Genomic DNA, 23039 nt, shown 5'->3' with positions numbered 1-23039 from the left:
GGAAATGTTTATTTTGTGATGCCCTAGGCTCTTTCATAACTAGAAACAATGAAAAAGCAGGCATTGGGCCAGACACTAAAATATGTCTCGATTATCTTTCCAGGGAGTTGTCAGTGGCCCATAAAGTACGATTTAGATCCAATTCACAAAGTCAATCAGTCAATGATTACCAAGTACCAAAGGGCTGACTATTCTACTACAGCAGAGGATTGATTACAATGTCTCTAGAATTTCCCTTTCATCCCATCCCAAGTGATATTCCCTACCTTCTCTGTCAAGCCTGCAACCCGGAACATACTTTTTTTCATAGTTTTTGACTATTATCTAATGCCACACCTCCCCGGCTCAGATCCCATAAATCCACCATAGACAATAATCCATGGTTTTCCTAATGTATCAAAGTGTTGTGCAGAATTAACCCAGATTACCACTACTTAGTATCTGTAACTGAAGTCAGAATTGCTAATACTGTATAATATTACTCACCTTCAGCCATATAAAACCCAAGATAAAACATATTCACAAAAACATATGACCCTTTGTAAGAAATGGCTAACTTACCAAGGCTGGCATCAGCATGCATTAAATGATGAACACTATAGTTTACAGAGGTGGTGACAAAATTTGGAAGATCTAAGGGTGTATCTCTCTGAATATCAAGTTAATGTAATAGCCTGCCTGTTCTAAACAAAGTCCAATGCCAGGATGCACTTACATTCTGCATGATGCTATTATTACCTAATAAATGGAACTCCGGGGACTTGAAGATGTTTACGCAGGAGAGGGTGGATCTCCTACAACCCTGGGTATGCGACCCAAAATTTGAATCCACACATGAAGTCTAGGGCTGAGCAGCTACCCATGGTAAGCTAAATAGCAGAGACTATGTGGCTAAGTGGGCACATACTTCACCCACAAAAAGTTAGTCGACTAAATGAAGCCTTTGTTCTCATTACCTTCTAATTAAAGTCAACTGCCTTTTCATTGTTCTTCTCCCTTAATCTCCAAAATCCTCTTCCATTTATTTAGTACTAAGTGTTATTAAAAAAATTACCTTCTACAATATTATCAAATTTGCTCGCTGATTAATTATACAATTACATTTTGGTACCAAATAAAGTAACCCTTTTTTTCCCTTGGGCCTACATTAGTACCAATTTTTCATCATTTAATCTTTAAGATGGCATAGTTCCAGTTCAACACAATTTACAGTGATTTTTTTACAAATACGTAAGCCTCAAACTCACTGCCATATCGAGTCAATGTTGACTCTCAGCAACCCTAGAGGACAGGGTAGCACTGCGCCGGCAGCTTCCCAAGACTTGAATCTTTGCAAGAGTAGAAAGCCTCATCTTTCCCCATGGAGCTTGAACCATGGACCTCATCGTTACCACCTAAGTGCACAGCCCCCTATGCCATCAGAGCTGCTATATGTACTTACAGGTCTGATCAAATAAAGTTCAGGAAACATAGTCTTGGGGGAGGGGGGAAGAAGTTTTACCAAAAATGGGACGTCTTATTAAGTTTAGGGTTCAGATATTATAACGCTAACTATAAGCACCAGCAGAGTCTCTCCCAGTGATGCAAATGATTAACAAGCTTAGATGCTGAAAACACTGGAGCTTCAAGTCTACCTAGAGGTGCCTCGGAATAAAAGGTCTGGAGAACTATTTCTGAAACATTAGCTATTAAAAACTAGAGTTCTACTCCGGCACATGTGGGTCATTGCAAGTCAGAATCGACTCAACAGTACATGATTTTACTGCTTCTATTAAGTACCAGTAATTTAAATGGCCTTTATTTCATTTCTTAGTAGCATAGGCAATGCCACCAAATGCAAAGGGAAATACTTTGCAATTCCAAACATAAAAACTATATGCAATATCATTCAAAGATAATGGGTCAGATTGGATTAATTAGAAGATAAACACATGTAAAAAGTTCAACTTCAATGGAGTCCTAAACCTAGTATTATCTTCCAGACAGCACCTTGCTTTAAACCATGATCTTCTTCTCAAATTCATGATCTGATCCAAATGCTCTATTAGTGTGATACTGATGTTCCCGCTTTTCCACTCTCCACCTTCCCAGCGTAATAAAATGTCCAATTTACATTAACTCATTTTAGAAAGCTTCTCCTAAAGCAGCACTAGTTTCTGATTCTTTCCTTTATTCACTTATGCTTACAACAGATAAGGTAATAGGCTACATGATACATGTAATACCTAGCTCTCACTGTGCCAAGGCTTCAGTATAGAAAGCACTTGTGACTTCTACCATCACATGTTTAACCTGAAAATCTTAATTGATGGGGCAAAGAAGAAAAGCATGTAACTCATAAACTATGAAAATCCGTACGTATATACTCGAGTAAAAGCCAACCTGAACATCCACCGAGGCACCTAACTTTACCACAAAAAATGCATTAAAAATGTGCTGGGAAACTCAGCTTATACTCAAGTATATGCAATACATAGGTAGATTTTCCATATTTAATTCTTTAAAAACGTTAGCAATGAATTAACCTAAAAATAACTGGAAAGTATATTTACTAACCAACTAAAAGAAATATCAAAATTTTAATAATCTGGTTAGCACCACTTAACTGTGTAATTCTCTAAAGGCTAATTTTTTAAGAATAGGAATGAAGATAAAATATAAATTACAACTAATCAGAAACACACAGATCATTTGGCTATAAGACAAAAATCTCACCACCATAGTAAAATGTCCTCTCCTGCTGTCTAACAGCAGCTAAAACAGCTATCATTACTGTACACATCATGAGGTAGATGTGTTTAGATGTTAGAGCTAAAGAAGATGCATTTACATGGCATGGGATAATGCTAATTTCTGCAATTAACAGTGTCTTAAATAAATTTTTAAAACATGGTTCAGGTGACTCTCACTTCAATGAAAAACTTAAACGTGTCCTTTAAATGTGTCCTTTTACAACTGTGTACTCCTTAACTAACCAATATCTGCAGACACTTCATGTTACATTTGGTCCTGGATCAATTGTATTAAACATATGGCTCCATGTTGGGGACCTGTTGTTGTAAATTTAAATTAATTTAATTTTACATTTTAAATTCCTAGATTAGAAGAAGTGAGTCTTAACAACGTCTTTCTTTGATTAATAAATATTACTGCAGGTCATAGTTAATATTCAAGTATAATTTAAAACTGAATCATGCCATACTTCTAAAATTTCAAAGACAAAGAATTTGGGAGAGAAAGAAGAAGCAAAGGGTAGGGGGAAACTGATGACAGTAAAGAAAAGGGAATGAAATTATATTTGAGAGAGAGAAATAGAGTGCGCGTATATAAATGAATCACACACCAGAAAGGAGTTCATTAAACTCCAAGTTTTAGTAGGTTTGCTACAAAACTACAACTCACTGTTTTCCATTGTGTATTGAAAATAATAGCAAAACAATTTATCAATTTACTGAATGTAAAAACCCTGTATTAAAAAAAATAAACCTGAATTACCAAATTCTTATTCATGTAACATTTGGGCAAAGATAATTACCCAAATACATACCTGGGTATTCATCAAGGCCTTTAGACACTGTATGACTTTGTGTTGATTCTTCTTTACTACTTTTTCTTGGCTGTATTAACATAAATGATATAGTATCATGAAAGAATCCTAAATGGATATGCAAATGCAGCTTAATCAAAAATAATTCTTAGCATTACTTACATTTTGCCATTAATCAGTCTCTCCAAAATATCCACTAATAATCCAGTTCCCTCAGGAACAAAGCTTTTCACCCAACTGAAAAGAAGACAAACAAATGTAACCATACATTATAAGAGTTTTAAAGGTAGCCTAGTATGGAATAACACAACGATGTTTGTTGGCTGTTAATATACTCACAAGTACCCCCCAGTTATTGAAAGTTGGCTTTACATTCGTTTTCATGGAAGACCCACATTAGTACCTGTTTTTATTAATCAAACGAGATTTATTAGGATCTTTGCTCTAGCATGACACAAAATCAGTGCTCTTCATTTGTTTCACAGTAAGCCGTTAAAAGAGGTAGTGTAACAAAGAAAATTACAGAATATTATTACAAGAAACCAAGAGACCTATACAAATGGAAGAATGCTTCATGTTCATGGATCGGAAGACCTAATATTGTGAAATATTAATACTACCTAAAGCAAACTATCTACAAATACAACACAATTCCAATTCAAACCCCAACTTCATTCTCCGAAGAAATGGAAAAACTAATTACCAATTTCATAGGGAAAGGAAAGAGGACCAGGATAAGCTAAGACCTTCTCAAAAAGAACAACATAGGAGGCCTTGCATTATCTAACCTGAAAACCTACTATACAACCACAGAAGTCAAAACAGCCTGGTACTAACAATGATAGATACATAGGACAATGGAACTCCTATACACTGCTGGTTGGCTTGTAAATATGTACAACCATTGTGGAAAGTGATATGGTACTACTTAAAACAAATGGGAACAGAAATACCATATAATTAGTTAAGACTATACGGGGCATATACCTCAATAATATCAACTTGTTTTTTGATAATAAGAACTAGAGAACAGATGTATGCTATCCCCTGTTCATTACAGCACAGTTCATAATCGCAGGAAGCTGGAAAGAGCCCAAATGCCCATCAATGGAACAATGGATAAAGAAACTGGTACATACACACAGTGGAATACTCTGCATGCCTGAAAAATACCTCATGACAGGGATGGACCTGGAATCCATGATGTTAAGTGAAGTCAGTCAACATAGCACCCCTTTATGTGTACAGCTTTAATAAAAAATTTTTTTATCATTTTATTCTCTCTTGCCATTTTTTCCCCTTTTTCTTAGAAGTTTTACTGGCATAGAATTCATGTTCCATACAACCTAGTAGTTAAAATATATTAATAAGAGTTGTAAATCATCACCACAATCATTTTAAAAATATTTTCTTTATTCTTGTCCTTATTATTTTCTTATTATATTTTTATTGGGATATAATTCACACATCATGCAATTTAATTGTTCAATCATATTAAGATTTGTGCAATCATCACTGTAATCAATTTCAGAACATTTTCTTCTTGTGCTCACTGTTGTTAGCTCATTTCCCCCCATTCTCTCCTGCCAAGCCCCTAGGCAATTATTAGTCCAGTTATTGTCTTTATAGATCTACCTACCCTGGACTGAATATACAGAAAATCACATAAAATACAAACAGAGCATACAAAGAAAAATCTGAACAATAAAGACCAGATAAAACACAGGAACACCTCAGTCAAGAATCAAAAAATATTAAAAACCAAAAAACTTAAAAATGGGTCAAATGTGAGATCAAATGATAAGGCACTGCATTTTAACCGAACTGCATCTCCCAAAAATACCTCGACAGAGGAGACCTCACCTTAGCTGAAGTCAATTTCTCAAATATGGGAAGATGGAAAAGCCCATTCAGTGGCTGCGATATCACATTGTGCTAAGGTCACCCCTAATCATCAGCCATTCCTACCAGAATGTTAAGCAAACCTTACTAGAAATTCAAGTCAAGATAGGGGGGTGGGGGAGTGGGTTGGCTCGAGCGTGTCTCAAAGAAGGAGATTACACTTCTGTTGGTGGATAAACTGGATAGAGCAACCTCCCATTGGGGAAACATGTTTAACAACACTTAGAACCCAAGGGGAGAAAACGACTAGTCTATTCTAACTGGACCTTTTAAAATCCTTAATTGGACACTTTTGATCCAGTTTCTGTCCAGCCCTTAGTCGCCCACACCATATGCAATAGACCACTAGGACTTTAGACTTTGTCCTTTGGAGGCACACAATATCCTTCATAAGGATTGGATGTGGAAATCCTAGTAAGCGAACTGTGCTTTCCCTCAAACTCACTTATGGTAGATTTATGAGACTGACAATATTCCCCTGGACTTGGGGTTGAAATGGCCTAGTGTGAGAAGAAGCAGATGACTGCTATCTCAAGGCTATGGAATTGGTGGCCATTGGACTTTAGTTTAGATCCCTTTCTTTGAGAGTGCCCAAGGAATGGTGGCCTGGGACTGCTGTATATTTACTATTTTAATACTCTTCTTGCTTTCTTATGACATGTATTAGTCTGGTAGGCATGGTTCTGTCTTTGTAAATGAGTGTTACTAAAAGTTATTCCCTATCAATAGCTGCCATTGTTCATGTAAATAGTGTGCCCAGACAATTAAAAATTTAATCTGTACAAACCAACAATTCATGCATTCAGCATATATTTGCATAATTTCCTTTTCTCAACAACGTTTTCAATTCTATACCATTGCCTAAGTTAATGACACTATCAATAGAATTACATTATGCTCCAGGGAGGTGATGTATAATGTTCTCTATTATAAAATATAGGAGGTCTGGTGGTGGGATTATATACTTGGTGGCTAACAGGTCAGCAGTTCAAATCCACCTGCTGTTCTGTAGGAAAAAGAAGAGTCTTTCTACTCCAATAAAGAGTTACAGTCTCAGAAACCCACAGTAGCAGTGATATCCTGTCTTACAGGGTCCACATGATTCCGAATCGAATCAATGGAAGTGAGTCTCAGTTAGCTCCAAAGGCCAGTTGAGCAAGTAAGTGAAGATCTAAGAAAAGGAGACTCATACTTGCATAAAGAAAGCAACTACTCACTAAAACAGGTCAAAATATGAAAAGCAGGAGGAAAGGAATGCTTTAAGAAATGAAAGGAGCCCTGGTTAAGGGTTGGTTTTGCATTGGGTTGATAACTGCAATGCCAGCAGTTTGAAACCACCAGCAGCTTCGAAGGAAAAATAGGAGGCTTTCTAGTCTAATAAACCATTACAGTCTTAGAAACTCTTAAGGGCAGTTCTTCCCTGTCCTGTGGGGTTGCTGTAAATCTCCATGGCCTCAATAGTTGTGAGTTTCATTTTTGGGATAGGAATCAATTTTCCAAAGTTCAGATGCATGTATTAATGGTAAGAATTTCCTAACTTTCAAAGTGCAGTGATCATGTAAAACAACATACACTCATACCTCCACTTTTTAATGAATACTCTCTAAAGAGACATTATTTCCATATTGACCAAAGTATTCCATAAGCTCACTGATTGGATCATAGTATTATCCATCACTGTCACTAAATAAATGTTCACCTTGATTGTAATTAAACTGCCTGGCTCAACATGAACACATTCCTCAGGGGTGATTTGAAAACATAGGTCAACAAAGAACACATTGGCAGTATGTTATCTTCCAAAATGTAAGAGGAAATATACTACTAAAAAGTACAAGGATAAATAAGAGTATATTTTTTTTAATAAATGTGTTTGTTTGTACCTACGTGTGTGTCGTGTATGGGTAGCCTCCAAAGAGTGAAATGCTAAAAAGACACCCTCCTCTTGTCTGGCTCTCCTCTCTTGCTGGTAGGAAGATCCTACTTCCTGCTTCTGAGATGGCTTATTTTAGACCCAGCAGGAGGGCAATCACAATTAATTCTGTTAAAAAATCTTCAAGCCTCTCTCCGTCTACCATTCTGCTCCTTATCGGGCCTTTGGTGGGGATTTGGGTTTTCTTTGTGCACTTCAGGCTGCAGTCCTTGATCTATCATCAGCATGTGTTTCAAGCAAGGTTGTCTCGTCTGCACAGTGCAAGCTGTCCTCCAATCCTGAACACAACTGAAAACACCTACAGAAGTGTGTAATGTCTGATCTTGCAAGAAAGAAATAGAAAAAGGTATGTGCCATTTCGATCAGCCGTCCATTGGACGGATTCGGCAAGAGCTCTGGAATACCAAAGTCAAGAGTACACTTCCACGGGAAGATGCCCTCCTGGAGGGGAAGACTGAAAATCACCATTATCGTTAAGGATGAGATAGGAAAGTTAAACAAAAGTTGGTGTTTTCAAACCCTGACACAATTTCAAAGTGAACGGGTTTATTCGGCCCTATCAGCTACAGACAGGTTACCAGTAGGCTTTTCAAATCTTGCTTTCATGTTTCATAAAAACACCGACAGCCACCCACGTATCTGCCAGGCTGGCTGGCTTCCTGTTCTGTAGTTGTTCCTATTGCACATGCAGCAGGGAAGCTTAGAATCCACACACCGAAGCAGTCAGCGAGACTTTTCCTGGGACTGGTACAGGGACATGCGGCAAGCGGTGCTTTTCATCAAGCACTCCTCTGCTAGTACTTCATGGGGTTTCAAAGTTCTGTGTGAAGTACATTTAAACAATTTCTGTATTCAAAAATATACCTCTAAAGATATTTTAAAGCCAATATAAATAGTTTAGGATTAGTCCTGCTTTCATATTCAATCATTCTGGAAAACCAAGAAGTTACTATTCATAAAACTGCAGTATATCAAGCTACACAAAGCATCATTTTAAATTAATATAACAAAAGGGCTATGCTGAACTTAATTTGCTTATGATATGGCCCGTGATAAAATTCAGGAAGCACAGTAATCTAGAGGGAGCATCGTGATCCTCTTAGATCAGGAAGTCTTCTGATCTGAGGAATTAGCAAACATTAACTATTCTAAAAATACTATTCACTGCTATTGAGTCTGTTCTCATTCATAGTGGTTACTCATTGGGCTGTGATCCAAAGGTCCACCTTTTGAAATTACCAGCCCATGGGAGAAAGACGGGCTTTCTATTTCCCTAAACAGTTACTGTTTCCAAAACTCAAAGGGGCAGTTCTAGCTATAATGTAGCAATTATCACTAGACTAGTAAAACCCACAGAAGGTCTCAAATCAACTATTGTTGGACACAACAGCTAATGCTATCTTATACTGAAAAATTTGGATCCTTAAGCAGAAGGAAAAAAGAGACAAAAAAGACCCATTCTTAGGTATACTCCAAAATAACCAATTTTCTATGAAACAAAAGTTATTGGATGCAAAAAGGCATGATACCAAATCATTTTTAATTACAATGTTTTTCCTCTGTGATAATTAATTTATGAATGAATTAATTAGAGCAGGAGCAACAAACAGTCTTTTGCTCACCGGATTACATCTTACATTATCCAAGACAGCTTAAAATACAAAGGAAAGTGGAGAAGCAACTAAGACCTTTCAGACCAAAAGGAACACTTAAATTTTAAAAGATGAAAAGGCAGCTGATGAAAGTACTTACTGAAAAGATATTATGACAGACATTAAAAATGCAAACAAAACCTCTCCTTGTTTTCCTTCATGCTAGGCCAACATGCCATTATATTAAGAAGCTGTCATTTGTAAACCTTATCTTAAGCCCACCCCACACACCCCCATCATACCATTTTTTTCAGCAATAATATTTTTGAGGACAGGGGCAAATATCACTTGCTTTCTCTTCTGGAAAAGAGGTTCGAGATAAAAAGTGATATTGAGTACGTAGGTCTGCAGTCCTGACAAGGCTTATTGAAATCCATAGCTTTCTGCAAAAGTGTAAAATTTCTCATCATCAGTGTAAGAAGCAATCTGGGGAAATATTATCAACTGATCTATACATGATCAATCTTCAGGAAACGAAATCTGCACTATTTGTTCTGTGCCTGTCAGGACTGCATCATCCGGCCTTATGTGGTTTAACTATAAACTGCATTCATGGATGAATAAGCACTGTGCACATGTTTCTTCTCCATGAATAGAAATGACATAGACATCAGTATGACATTTGTCTTGGAAAAAATTGCTTTAAAATTGCACAAAGAATTGTGCTAAATACTACTTTAATACAAAGGCTACCTCCTAGAATTCTGTAGCATGGAGTGGGTGGGGTGAGGGGAATGAGGGTGTAATCCAACTATTTTAATTGCCAGAAGAAAAATGTCTAAATACAGCACTTTCCAAGCAGATGTTGCAAAAAGGAAGAAGTGCATGAAGGGAGAGGAGATGCCAGATTAAAGGTCCAACCCAGTTTAGACCTTGAGATTCAATTACTGCTTTGAGACACCGAGGGTGACATCAAAGTGTACAAAGTGGGTTCCCTGTATTACTACTGACTTGAGGAACCAACCCCAGTTGTCTCCTGGAGCAATAAAGCAATAATCAAGTATCAGATGTACTTTGTGGCCAAAATAAAGCACTATCCAGAAAGCTTCCTGTACACTGACCTGGCTGACCTCTCTTTCTTTTGTTCAGTTACTCCTTCTCTCCCAAAAGTATTCTTAGGAAAGACAAATGCATCAAAATTGTCAGATACATAATCCATCTACCAGCAGATCACAAGGGTAACTTTATTTGCTTTGCAGCAAAAAGTAAGCAAGCTTTCCCACAGCATTTTTCTGGAGGAAGTACGCCACCCCTCCCTGAAGCAGGGCCCTGACATGAGTAAAGGAGTGGCATTCCATAATTCATTCCACCTTCCTCTTCTTACATCTGCTTGGCTGCTCATAGAAGATCCAATGGTGGAATTGTTTACATTGTATTAGGTCACTCATGGGAATTACTAGACCTTAACTGCCGAATTACTGAGAATCCTGCCCCAGCCAAGTTGACACAAACCTAAGTACCACACACCTTAGTTCTCGAAAGCAACTCTTTGCTTTTCAACACTTTAAAGAGGTTACTTGCAGTAGATTTAGCCAATGCAACAGGTCATTTGAATTCTGCCCCCATGGTAATCAGTGTAGATCCAAGTAAAATAAAATTCCTGATAACTGCAATATCTTCTATGTTTTTCATGATGCTGCTTATTGGTCCAGTTGTGAGGATTTTTTTACAGTGAGTTATCATCCATTTTGAAAGATGCAGCTGTTGGTCCTCAGTAAGTACTTCAAGTTTTATTTGCTTTCATAAAGCAAAGTGGTATCACAGGTTGCTAAAAAGTTTTTTTACAGTCCTGATGCTGCATTCTTCAGATAGTCCTGTCTCAGATTATTGGATTGGCACACAGATTCAAAAAGTACAATCAGATGTCAAAACCCATAAACGTACCTTTCCTGATTCTAAACCACCCAGTATGCCCTTGTTCAGTTTAAATTACTGAGTCTGGGTCAGTCAGATTCTACACAAACATAATTAAGTGTTCTGGAATTCCTATTCTTCACAATATAATTTAAATAATTTGCTATGATCCATACAGTCAAATGCATTTGCATAGTCAATACCACAAAAAAACAGAGATAAATGTGTTTCTGGTGTCTCTGCTTTCAGCCATGATCCACCTGGCTTCATTAGTGATAATGAAGGTCCACATCCTCCAGAATTAAACTAGAATTGCTGGCAGTTCCCTATCGATGTATTGCTGCAACCATTTCTGAATTATATTCCGTAAAATTTTACTTGAGTGTGATACTAATGATATTATTTGATAATTCCTTCAGTCCATTGGATTCCCTTTCTGTGGATTGTTAAAAACTAAGACCTCGATAAGCAATTTGGGACTAATACTTGAATCCCTCTTATACATGAGGAAAGGGACATATAGGGAGGTTACAGTCACTTAAAAACACCTCCTAGTTCTGCTGATGCCCAGATCTGTGCTTGTACTTTAGTTAGAAAATGACACCAAAAGATGGTTCACAAAAGATATGAAAATGACACTGTGCCCTATCACAGTGGCTGTGTCCACCTCCGTCCCAGAGAATCGATTTAGATTTCAGAGATAGTATTTAGCAGCACCAACCCAAAGGGCTCTGAGTCAGACCAACTTGATGACGGGAGTTTAGACTATGTATTTTAACCTCAAGGATATTGAATCTGTCTAACATCACACTCCAAGGTACAAATGGGAAAAGTGAGATACTATGTCAAGACAGCTAGGGAACCAATGAAAGTTGGCTAAAGAGCTGAGTTAGTCTGTGTAGACTAGAGAAACAAATTCATAGACATGTATATATAATAAAGAGGTTTATCTACAAAGAGCAATTGAAAACTGAGAAAACACCACAGCCCAATCTAGATCAAGTCCATAAGTCCGGTGTTAGCCCAAATGTCCAATACCAATGTATAAATTCCTCTTCAGACTCAGGAAACACATGCAATGATGCTGGATGCAGAACAATCACAGGCCAGTGGGTGGAAAGTCTTTTTCTCAGCACTGGCAGGGGTGGTTTCTCAAGCTCCGAGGCGCTGCCATCAGCCTGTCTCCATGTGGCTTGTCAACAAGAATGTCTCGTGTGTGTCCAGCCTCCAACGACTATTTATTTCCTTCGTGCTGCCAAATGAGGTCATCAAGCTGTGACCTGATTGACAGGCCAAACTCCACCCCTTCACACATAAGTCTCAAATTGACAATAAATTATGTAACTACCACAGAAGCTGAGAAAAAAGGAGGGCTTCAGATAGATTTCCTTAAAGCTGATGTTTTGAATTAGGGCATCCAGCATCCTAGGCTCGGAGAAAGTAAACTTCTATTCACTTTTGGTATTTCTCTAAAAACAGCATTAACAAAGTAAGACAACCTCTATGCCTATGTTTCTAAGTATTTATTATTACTTATATATTTGTTAATGAATATTGAATTTTGCCAAAGGCTTTTTCTACATGTAGAATTGGTCATAATGTTCACCACCTTATCATTCTTATGATGTCGCCATGGTGTTTGGTTACAATGCTTTTGTCATTCCTCATATTAGTAATTTATATCTTCTTTGTCCTTATCAATATCAATAGAGATATGTTCATTTTGTTAATCTCTTCAAAGAACTAGTTTTACTCTCAACTATTCACTCTATTTTGATTTAAATTTCATTAACTTCTGCTTTTTCCCCCCAGAAAATACTTTTAAATGTGATTAAATATGTTTCCTTCACCCCTCCCCCCACCCCCCAACCCCCACCCCATTTCTTTAATTGTGAGCTAGGAAAAGGTTTACAGAGTAATTTCTGTTCTTATCGTCATTATTTCTTTCCTATTACTTGCTTTGTACTTTTTACTTCTTTTTATCTGGACTTTTCAAGTGATAAAAAATAGACAGTAAATAATAATGTATAATATAAAATAATACAATATAATAGATATACTGTATATACTCGAGTAGAAGCTGAGTTTGTCAGCACATTTTTTAATGAAGATTTTGTGGTAAAATTAGGTCCCTCGGCTGATATTCAGGTTGGCTTATACTCAAATATATATGGTAATATCATATCATATAGATAAGGTGTTTTTTTTTCTTTATAAATGTGAGAGATCTGAACACAGCTTTACGATATGGAGAATAAATCAGGGAAAGGGAAACATTAAAGACAAAGAAGTCCAAGGGGATACTTATTAGGATACTAATAGCCTTGAAACAATAATAACAACAGAGGTTAGAGATTAGATGAAGGTTAAACAAATTATGGGCGGAAGTGGGACTTGATATTAGTCCAGGTAAATGGGCTGAATCATTCAAGATGGAAACAAGCAACTTGAGCAAAGACACTACTTTAATTGACTCCCTGCAGACCTCAGAGGTTATGAGGGAGAGGGGCAGAAAGAAACCTATTACAAACAATCTAAATCATGTGGAAAATACATGATGACAAGAGTAAGCAGGATGTCAAACGAGCAGGGAAGATGGCTACCTAACCTAGCCAGAGGCTCAAGAAATGTTGCCAGAGACTGCGCTCTCAATAAGCACGGCCTGCTTTCTTGACTTGGTAAGATATTGAGGTAGTTACTTTATTGTGCCAACCTGGCCAATAAACACATGTGGGATTAATCAAAGGCCGGAGTGATAAATGGCTCGGGAGCCTCGCCTTTCTTGTCTCTCGCTCTTTGATCATCGGACCAGTGTGTGGTTGCCATGCTTGTTCTGTGCCTCAATTTGCAAGCTACACTACCTGTGGGACACCTAACCCGTGGACTGTGTCACTTTAATTTTAGGTTCCTTCAAGACCTGCTTCGCCACACCATTGGAATTTACATCTCTTGAGCTGGGGACTGTCGGACCCTGTCACCTGGCTGACTGTTGATGACCCGCCTTGCTATTTGCTGCCTGTGCCCGGATAGGCTGAATTGCTCTACAGAGGACTACCTGGCCGCCCTCAAGACTTGAAGGGCTGCTAGTGTCTCACAGTTGTCTCACGGGCGTGAGTTGCACTAAGTCATTTGTACTGCTTTATAATTTAACTGTTTATTTCTTGTGTTATGTATCTATTGATCTGTATAAATATATATATACATACACGATTATTAGCAATCTGGTTTTGTCTCTCTAGAGAACCCTTTCTAACACAGATACTCACAGTGAACACTAAGTTTGGAAAGCAGAAATAGTTAGATATGACGTTTTCTAATTTTGTTCAAAATATTTTTGATCCCATAGAAAATGGGAGTATGTATGTGTAACTAAAGAAAGATAATCTTAATAATCATCTAGTTTACTATATAAATAATTGACCAACTATAATCCAATTCACCTGTGAAAGACTGACTAACCTCTAGGGCATAAAGAAGATTTGAAGCTAATGATCTTTTCTCTAATTAAGCACACATGCTTCTGCTCCCAACAAGAATCAGTTGGATTTATTTCCAAATCTGTTTATGTCACTTGTGTTTAATATTACAATTATATTATCAAATCAATACTACACAAATAAATAAAACATCAACAAGAAAAAAATGCTGTTTCTATGAAAACTAGGTCTAATGTGTTGTTGCTTGATATCCCATCAATTCTGACTCATTAAGGCCCAACCTACAACAGAAGACTTTGCAAACGCTTAAAAAAGAAGTTTTTTCTTTTTGTCTTGTGTTATAAAAGGTGAGAATAGCTACACAACTCAAAAATGTAATCAAATATAGAAACTGGTGTATTGGTGTAGAGCAAAATAAATCAAATTTTATATTAAATGTTGCTATAAAAGTAGATGTAGACACAAAAACTACATTACTGGGAGATCTAACTAAAGACATATATACATACATACACATATATATATGTGTGTATATATATATATATACATGAATAATTCTCTACTGATTACACTCTGTCATTTGAGGATTCACTTTATAACACCAAAACCAGCCTTTATCGATTCATATAGTCCAGCTTTTACATCATGATCCCAGACACAAATGTAATGTTTGAGTTTTTAATCAAAAATTGTATTTAGATACATATGCATCAGGTACTTTATGAGTGCCTGTTCTAACTCCCTTTTACAAAAACCAACCAATATCAATGAATGAGGGCCCTTCTTTTGGAGACACACGAGGTGCACATGCATATAATTCGAACTCAAACTAACAGCAACACATTTTTATTCATTGTGCTTTTGTTATTTTCCCTTAATAAACTTAAATTATTTTGTATTAAGAAAAGTTTTTTTTTAATTACACAAAAGAATACATGGGCACCAGGGGAAACACACGTTATTTTGTTTAAAAACAATGTAAGAAGTGAACCACTAACAACACTAGTTATATGTGACAAAGTAACAAATTTCATACCTTAAACTAGAAGGTCAGGTTTAATACTGTATAATATCCAGATCCAATTTACATTCTTCTGTCAGGGTAATATATCACCAATGGTGAATATAATTATAGCTTATTTTAAGTTTTCATTTTCACCTATCCTTAGCAAGGTGACTAAACACTTGAAGAGTTGTGAAGGGGAGTAAAAGCAATTAGCATGCCCTGTAGGGCAAAACAAACATATACCCACATCTCATTCCATGGCCTGTCCACAAAAAGTATACTAAATTATAGAGTCACACCAGGAATTCTGAAATGAAACTTCACAAACTTCAAAATACAGTTATTAATATGCATATTGCCGGGAATTAACTTTGTAAAAACTATTTCAAACTATCATTTATTTCCATTTCTACTATTAGGTGAATCAAATAACACATTTATAGTCATTTTCTGCCAGTCACTTTTTAAATACCGTATATACTCGTGTAAGCTGAGTTTTTCAGCACACTTTTTATGTAGTTTTTGTGGTAAAATTAGGTGCCTTGGCTGATATTCAGGTGAGCTATACTCCAGTATATGCGGTATAACACATTGACAGGCACAAAATATCTCAAGAAGAAAAGTTCAAGTAAAATGCCCATGTATTACTTAATAATAAAATGAAAATAACCAGACTAACAGCAATAATGAAAAACACAGCACCAATACACAGTACGTGAGTTTTTTATCTTCCAATGAAAAGGCAGTAAAAGAACTAAATTTAAGACAGCACATACTAACACATACCCATGTGCTCTAATCCAAACTTGTGTTCATTATTTTAAGAGATACGCTGTAGAAAAGGGAATCTTCAGCTTGAAATATTTTTAAAATTAGTTAGTAGGTTTCTTAATATCAAATCAAATGACTAGACTAATATGTCAGCCCATATACAAGGCAAGAGAAATATCACATTTCAGACTTTCCATCAATTATCCCCACCCCAAATATCTGCCACTACTGTCCACTATGAGTAAGATAAGTCCCATGAACTCAATTATTAATTTCATAATCTGTGACTACAAAATTCACTGCAACCTTGTGTTTTCACTCACAACATGCCCTTCATAGAAATGCCTTCTCTACCACTGCAATGATGCCAGCTGCCTTCATGGACATGCTTCACCGTGTGCTCACTGGGTTCCATTCCTTTGAGCCAAGACACTGCCTATTTCTCTCCTCCTTTTTACAACAAAAGGTCTCAAATGATTTCATCACGAGCAGGAGCATCCCTTTGCCACACAGTCATTCGGTCTCATTTCTATCTGGCATCTGTCAGACAGATGCCAAAATCTGCTTTCCTCAAAGGCCACCGACAGGACTCATCTTGCCCCTTGCAACACACATCTCAGTTGTAATTTACATGGTCTGTACTCTTTTGAAACCCTTCCTCTCTTCTTGTTTCATGAATCTGGCCTTTCCAAGTCCTCCTGTTCCTCCCTGGTCACTCCTTTGCTGGCTTCTCCCTTTCTCAGCACATGTAAATGCAGGAATTTCTCCAGGTTTGCTCTGGGCACTCCTCGATTCTTTACCTCCTCCATAGTCACCTCGACAATTCTCAAGGATATAAACATATGTATATATGTATGTATGTGTATGTATATATGTGTGTGTATATATATGTAAAAGACACACACATATATAAGGCTCATATATATGCTGTGTCGGTCTGGTTAAACAAGGGAAACAAATCCACAGAAACTCATATGTTTAAGAGAGTTTTATATAAAGGGTAAGTGTACATTAAGAAAGCATCCCAACGCAGTACTGCCGAAGTTCATTAAGTCCATATGTCTGACACCAATCTACAAAGTCCTCCTCCATCTCACAAAACACACACAATGACACCGACTGCAGGAGGAAAGCCGAATCAGTGAACGTGTAAGCATCTCAGCGCTGGCAGGGGTCTCCACAAGGCTGCTCTAGCACCCAGGGCTGCATCGGGGTAGGTCCATGTGGCTTTTCCTCAGGGTTGTCTTGCAGGAAATGAGCCTTGCAACCTGAAGCAGGAAACTGGCTAAGGCATCTGCACCCAAGTCTGACCATCAGAAAGCAAGAGACCAGAGAACTAGAAAGGCGAGGCTCACGGAGCCCGTTATCTCTCCGGACTTCAATTACTTCCAAATGTGTTTATCGGTAAGGTTGGCACAATAAACCTTAACTATCTCATATGCCTTTAATAAACAACACATATTTCTATCAAGGCCAGATCTCTCCTCTGCATTCCAGACGTCAAATGCAGTGGCTTGCTCAACATCTCTATTTGTGAAAATTCACAGAAACACCAAACACAGTATGTTAAGAGTTTTTTATTTATCTTCCAAAATATGCATCAAGCCAGTAGTATGACCCACCCCAGGAAATACCATTGACTATCCACTCAAAATCTAAAAATCTAGTTGTCAATCCTTGATCCATCCTTTTCATTAATACCCCACGATCCAATTCATTAACAATTCCTTCAAGTGGTACTTTCTATCTGAAGCTGATCTGTAAAATCTCCCTATCACTCTCCTTACCTCTGCCACCAACCTCACACAGGGACCCCATCTCTCCCAAGGACTACTGCCTGTTCAAACTCACCTCCTCCAATTCATTCTTCCCAAAGCAGCAGGATGATAAAAAGGTAAATCAGAATTGTATGTCCTGTTTAAAAACTCTCCAATAGCCTGATACTATATGCAGTACACAATCCAGTTTCTCTACTATGACCTTTAACACCCTCTTCTATCCTCTTCTCATACTACTTAAGGATCTGTGGTTTATACATCCTCCCCACCACCTCCCTGACATACTGCTTCCCCAACTCAGGGTCTCTGTACAAGTTGTGTCTAGAGGTTCCCCATCACAGCCCATGATTATCAGAAATAGTTCCTTTCTTAAGCTTCACCAACTCAATTGTATGCATAAAAACTGGTGAGGTGGTATGTGTTCTAGTTTTTAATATATATAATCTCAAAATTAATGATTTTTTTAAGAAAATCACCAACTCAGAGACATTCCTGACCAACCTACATCAAAAAGTTTTCCATCCATTACTTTTCCAATCCTTATTTTTCTCTTTACTGAAATAGTTCTCACTCTAGGTTTGTTTATTTATTTGCTTGTTTCCAGGTCTCTTACTAGAAAGTTAGATAAAGGTAAGCGAGGGCCTTATAACTCTTGTTTACTCTGCACCTAGCACAACCCCTTGGATCAATTGTTGAAGAAAGGAGAGAAATCCTCACCTATGCTCCACTGGCACATACTTGTCTATATCACATACTTAAGGAATTAATTAGGTAAGAGCTGGTAATGCTATCTAGTCTTAAATGTATGGCGCCTGTTTCTCTCCAAACAGAATCTCAGCAAATTGAAGACACGAAGTCCTGAGCAGACCCTGCACTAAAACTCCACAAAAATGAGGCTTGGATCTGCTTTACTATTTATTAAAGCTTCATTTATTAGATCCAAACCTGAAAACTAAGCCCCACTACCTTCCTGTCTATTCTGACCCAGAGCAACCCTATAGGACAGCATAGCTTACTCTTAGTGTTTCTGAAACTGCCAATCTCTATGGGAGGAGCAACGCCCCCCCTCCCCCTACTCTCTCCCACAGATGTCTGCGGGGTTATCAGACTACCACTTAACTCATTGCACCACTCTAGGGTTAAGATGGTAGTTGGAAAATCTCAATTTTTCTATGATTATATTTTATAGGCACAAATTAAATTATAAAATGAAACTCTTCGAGTGTATTTGCCAATAAGTAATTATAACCAGGCCGTGATCCAAGCTTAGTTTCTAACACTAGTTTAGTGCCTCAAGAACAGACAGGAAGTGGCCAAATATGTTTTTTGATTAAAATATACTATACATTCCTTGTTTGCCCTTCGTAATCGTTGGTTAAACATCATTCATTTCATGACTCAGCAACTTTTTAAAAATACATTTGTACTGCCAACATTTTTTTCATGTGTTTGACGCCAAACTTCAAACACATCCAAAACAAATTATTAATCTGAGAGTTGTCAAAATCATCATCTTCTGGGAATACTAGACTTAATTTACCATGCCATGTTAACACTCAGAATATACATCCATAAAAATTAATATATACATGTATTAGTAAGCATAAACATCCCCTTATTATCCAATAAGGACCCAAACAGATCTACCTTAGTCTCTTACAGTTCCCAAATATTCAGTCTACTAATGCTCAGATATTTCATAACAAAATTTCAACATTGATGTTCTTCCCATAGTACTCTGATTTATATCTACTATGCTTGTTCAAAGTTAGTACATAGCCTCTGAGTTCAAGTTCACAGATTGAGGTACTATAATCAACATATAAAATTAACATAAACTTAACATATTTCAGATACATCTTGTTGAGATTTTTTTATGTCTGTCTCTTCCTATCCAATAATCTGACAAGTTTGAATATGTTCGGTTTACCAAAATACCCGTAGGTTTACACTAATTTTCAAATTCCTTATACAATTATTTCTCAGGCACCAAATTGTAGCCACATTCCAAAAGCCTGAAATATGATATGCAAAAACATTCAACCGTAGTGTTGTCTGATAAAATACAGGATATACTCAGTTTAAATTTGGATTTCAAATACACAAGGTCTTCATATATCTGGGATTCACAATTTCCTGAGCATACTATATTTTGATTTGCTAAGTCTAGCCACACGTATCCATAGGCCCCTACAAAGGTATGATTTCTAAAACTTAATGAATGGCATTTCTTGCTATGTCAAGCAAGAATCAGAAAAACATGCAATTCAGAGTGAAACCCAGCCACACTGATAACATCTGTTCATGACTTTTCAAAGAAATTCTTGCTTCTCTAAGCTCTAAGAAAAAAATTTTTTTAATTTTTTTAAGTTGAGTTATGCAACATTTAAGAATAGATTTTATTGTTATTGAAACTGTATTTCTACATGCATATCAATAGTATTTATTCAAATTGTATCGTAGAGAATTGTAAAGGTACACAGTTTTTATTTAGAAGTGGCATGAAGTACTAAATACAAATGACAGATTGATGACATCTGTTCAATTCTACGGCATGCATTGCCAGTGTTCAGATAAGGGAATCACCTGACAGGGTTACTGGTCAAAGACACTCGGAGGGACTCCAGGCAGGTGACAAGTCTCTCATCTGCAGAACCCATTTTCAGTTCATGGATGAATTCCTGAGGTAAGATCTGTCGGCTACTCTTAAGACTTCCCTATAAAATAAGTCAGAAAACAATTAGTTTAATCATTTATGAAAATGAAGATTATTCATCAAAAGAATATTAAGCTAACCTCACCTTTCAATTTTTAAAGCTATATACAATAATTCTAAGAAATATAATTTGGGGATGGTGATTTCCTTACTTCCACCAATAAATCTACCATTCAAAATCCATGATATTAAAAAAAGACAAGAGGGTGGTGTGTGATGGAGACCCAATGCCCATCTCTAGACAACTGGACATACCTTGCAGAGGGGTAGTAGGGAGATGAGTCACTTAGGGTACAGTATAGCAATAATGAAACCCACAACCTTCCTCTAGTTCTTAAATGCTTCCTCCCCCCAACTACCAGGACCCCAATTCTGCCTTACAGACCTGGTTAGACCAGATGATGCACAGCGGTACAGATGGAAATTGGAAACGCAGGGAATCTAGGACAGATGAACCTCTCAGGACCAGGGGTGACAGTGGAGATACCAGGAGGGAAAGGGGGTGTAGAAAGGGAGAATTGATCACAGGGAGCTACATATAATCTCCTCTCTGGGGGATGGGCAGCAGAGGGGTGGGTGAAGGGAGACGCCGGGCATTGTAATATAAGATACAATAATAATTTATAAATTATCAAGGGTGCATGGGGCAGAGGGGAGGAGGAAGGGAGAGGGAGGGGGAAAAAGGAAAATGAGCTGATTCCGGGAACCCAAGAGGAAAGCGAATTTTGGGAATAATGAGGGCAACAAATGTATAGATGTGCTTTACACAATTGATCTATGTATTATGATGAATTGTATGAGCCCCAATAAATTGATAAAAAAAAGACATCAGCTTGACCTCCAAAGATCAGCAAATTAAAATAATTTCTGATATGTAGGAAATTGGTCTGAAAATATAACAACATTTTGAGGCAAGTAAAAGTAAAAATCAAAACTATACAGGAATTATACCATAAGAATTAGTATTCTAAGCAACACAGAAAAGGCTAGAATTCATCAATTTATCCAATTAATATTGAGCACCTCGGCCTAGGTAACAGAGCTCTGGTGGCGTCCTGGGTTACACATTGAGTTGCTAACCACAAAGTCAGTTTGAATTCACCAACTTCTCGGTAGGAGAAAGATGAGGCTGTCTACTCTTGTTAAGATCTACAGTCTTGGAAAACCTCAGAGGCAGTTCTACTCTGTCCTCTAAGGCCACTAATGGATGGAATAGGCGAGATGACAGTAAGTTGTTGGTTTGGAGGTTGCTGTTTGTTTTTGGTTTTTGTCTGCAGGTTTTTAGTAGTCCTAAATACTGTGGACATGGAAAGTAACAAAACTAAATTAAGAAGGAGAGACCCAAAAAAGAAATAATGGTTTTCAATACAGTCTAATTCCTATAAAATGGTTGCTAAGAATCCCAAAGAAAGAACACCAAACTGAACAGATCAGAGAAGTCTCAACAACATGGGAAAAGTGAGTAGAAACAGGGAAGTAAAGAATTCAAAATACAGGATAAACTTTCGGTTCCTAACCACAAGATGGGTGGTTCAAACCCACCAATCACTCCATGGGAGAAAGATGAGGCTGTCTGCTCCCATAAAGATTCAGTCTTGGAAACCCTATAGAGGGTTACTATGAGTTGGAGATGACTTGATGTGAGTGGGCTTGGGTGTATTTTTTTTTAATTTACACATGCACACAAATAACGAACAGCAATAATATAAACAAGAAGGCATGTAAAAGTGGAGTGTGTGTGTGTGTGTGTGTGTGTGTGTGTGTGTGTTTAGGGTATTTCAGAAACGGAAGAGAAAAGAGGTGAGTGAATGGTGTAAGGACGCAGTTTTAAATAGGGTAAACAAGAATAAGCACAGAGGTCAGATGATGGAGAGACAGAAAACCACTCAACAATCCGTTTTTTTACTGGGGTTTTGGAAGGGTAGCACAGAGATAGAAAAAATATTTTTTAAATGACCACAATTATTTTGATATTTCTATTAAAAATATTTTCTCTCATATACAACAGACATACATGATTCTATATAAATTCATACTCATATGTATACATATTTTTAAAAACACTAAATGATATACATTACTTAATAGGTTGCTTTTATCTGGAAACATTGTGAAATATGGATTAAGAGAACAAATAGTAAGTGTCTATCAAGTGGCAAGCACTCTTTCTACCCACAGAGAATAGACCAGTGAGCAGGAGATAAAAGTCCAGCGCCACATGTTGCTATAAATGAAATAAGGGACTGAAACATATTGCATGTAGACAGTGAGCATGCTACAAAGAAAAATGAAAGCAGAGAAGGGAAATAAGCAGCATGGTGTGAAGGATGCCGTCTTAAATAGGGTGAACAAAGAGAGGCTCACAGGGGGGAATTTGAAGGCCTCCAACTTCAGTGTTTGAATGGAGGTCTGAAGGATGTGAGGGAACGAACGGTGCAGATAT

The 23039-nt window shown here is 37.2% G+C and overlaps 1 protein-coding gene across 1 annotated transcript in view; it reads right to left on the bottom strand.

Moving 5' to 3' along the window:
* DIAPH3 (diaphanous related formin 3) overlaps positions 1–23039 on the bottom strand; it is a 528414-nt gene that overhangs the window by 411840 nt on the left and 93535 nt on the right. Inside the window, exons 3-5 of the mRNA XM_004707907.2 lie at positions 20467–20597; positions 3710–3784; positions 3548–3617 (exon numbers count right to left, since the gene is read on the bottom strand). Coding sequence (XP_004707964.1) covers positions 3548–3617; positions 3710–3784; positions 20467–20597 — 276 coding nt within the window. The remainder of the gene's footprint in view (positions 1–3547; positions 3618–3709; positions 3785–20466; positions 20598–23039) is intronic.

Source organism: Echinops telfairi, unplaced genomic scaffold (assembly GCF_000313985.2).
Source record: "Echinops telfairi isolate 266 unplaced genomic scaffold, ASM31398v2 ScPeMD7_11;HRSCAF=52, whole genome shotgun sequence".
Lineage (NCBI taxonomy): Eukaryota > Metazoa > Chordata > Mammalia > Afrosoricida > Tenrecidae > Echinops > Echinops telfairi.
This window is presented reverse-complemented; position numbering and strand designations above follow the sequence as displayed.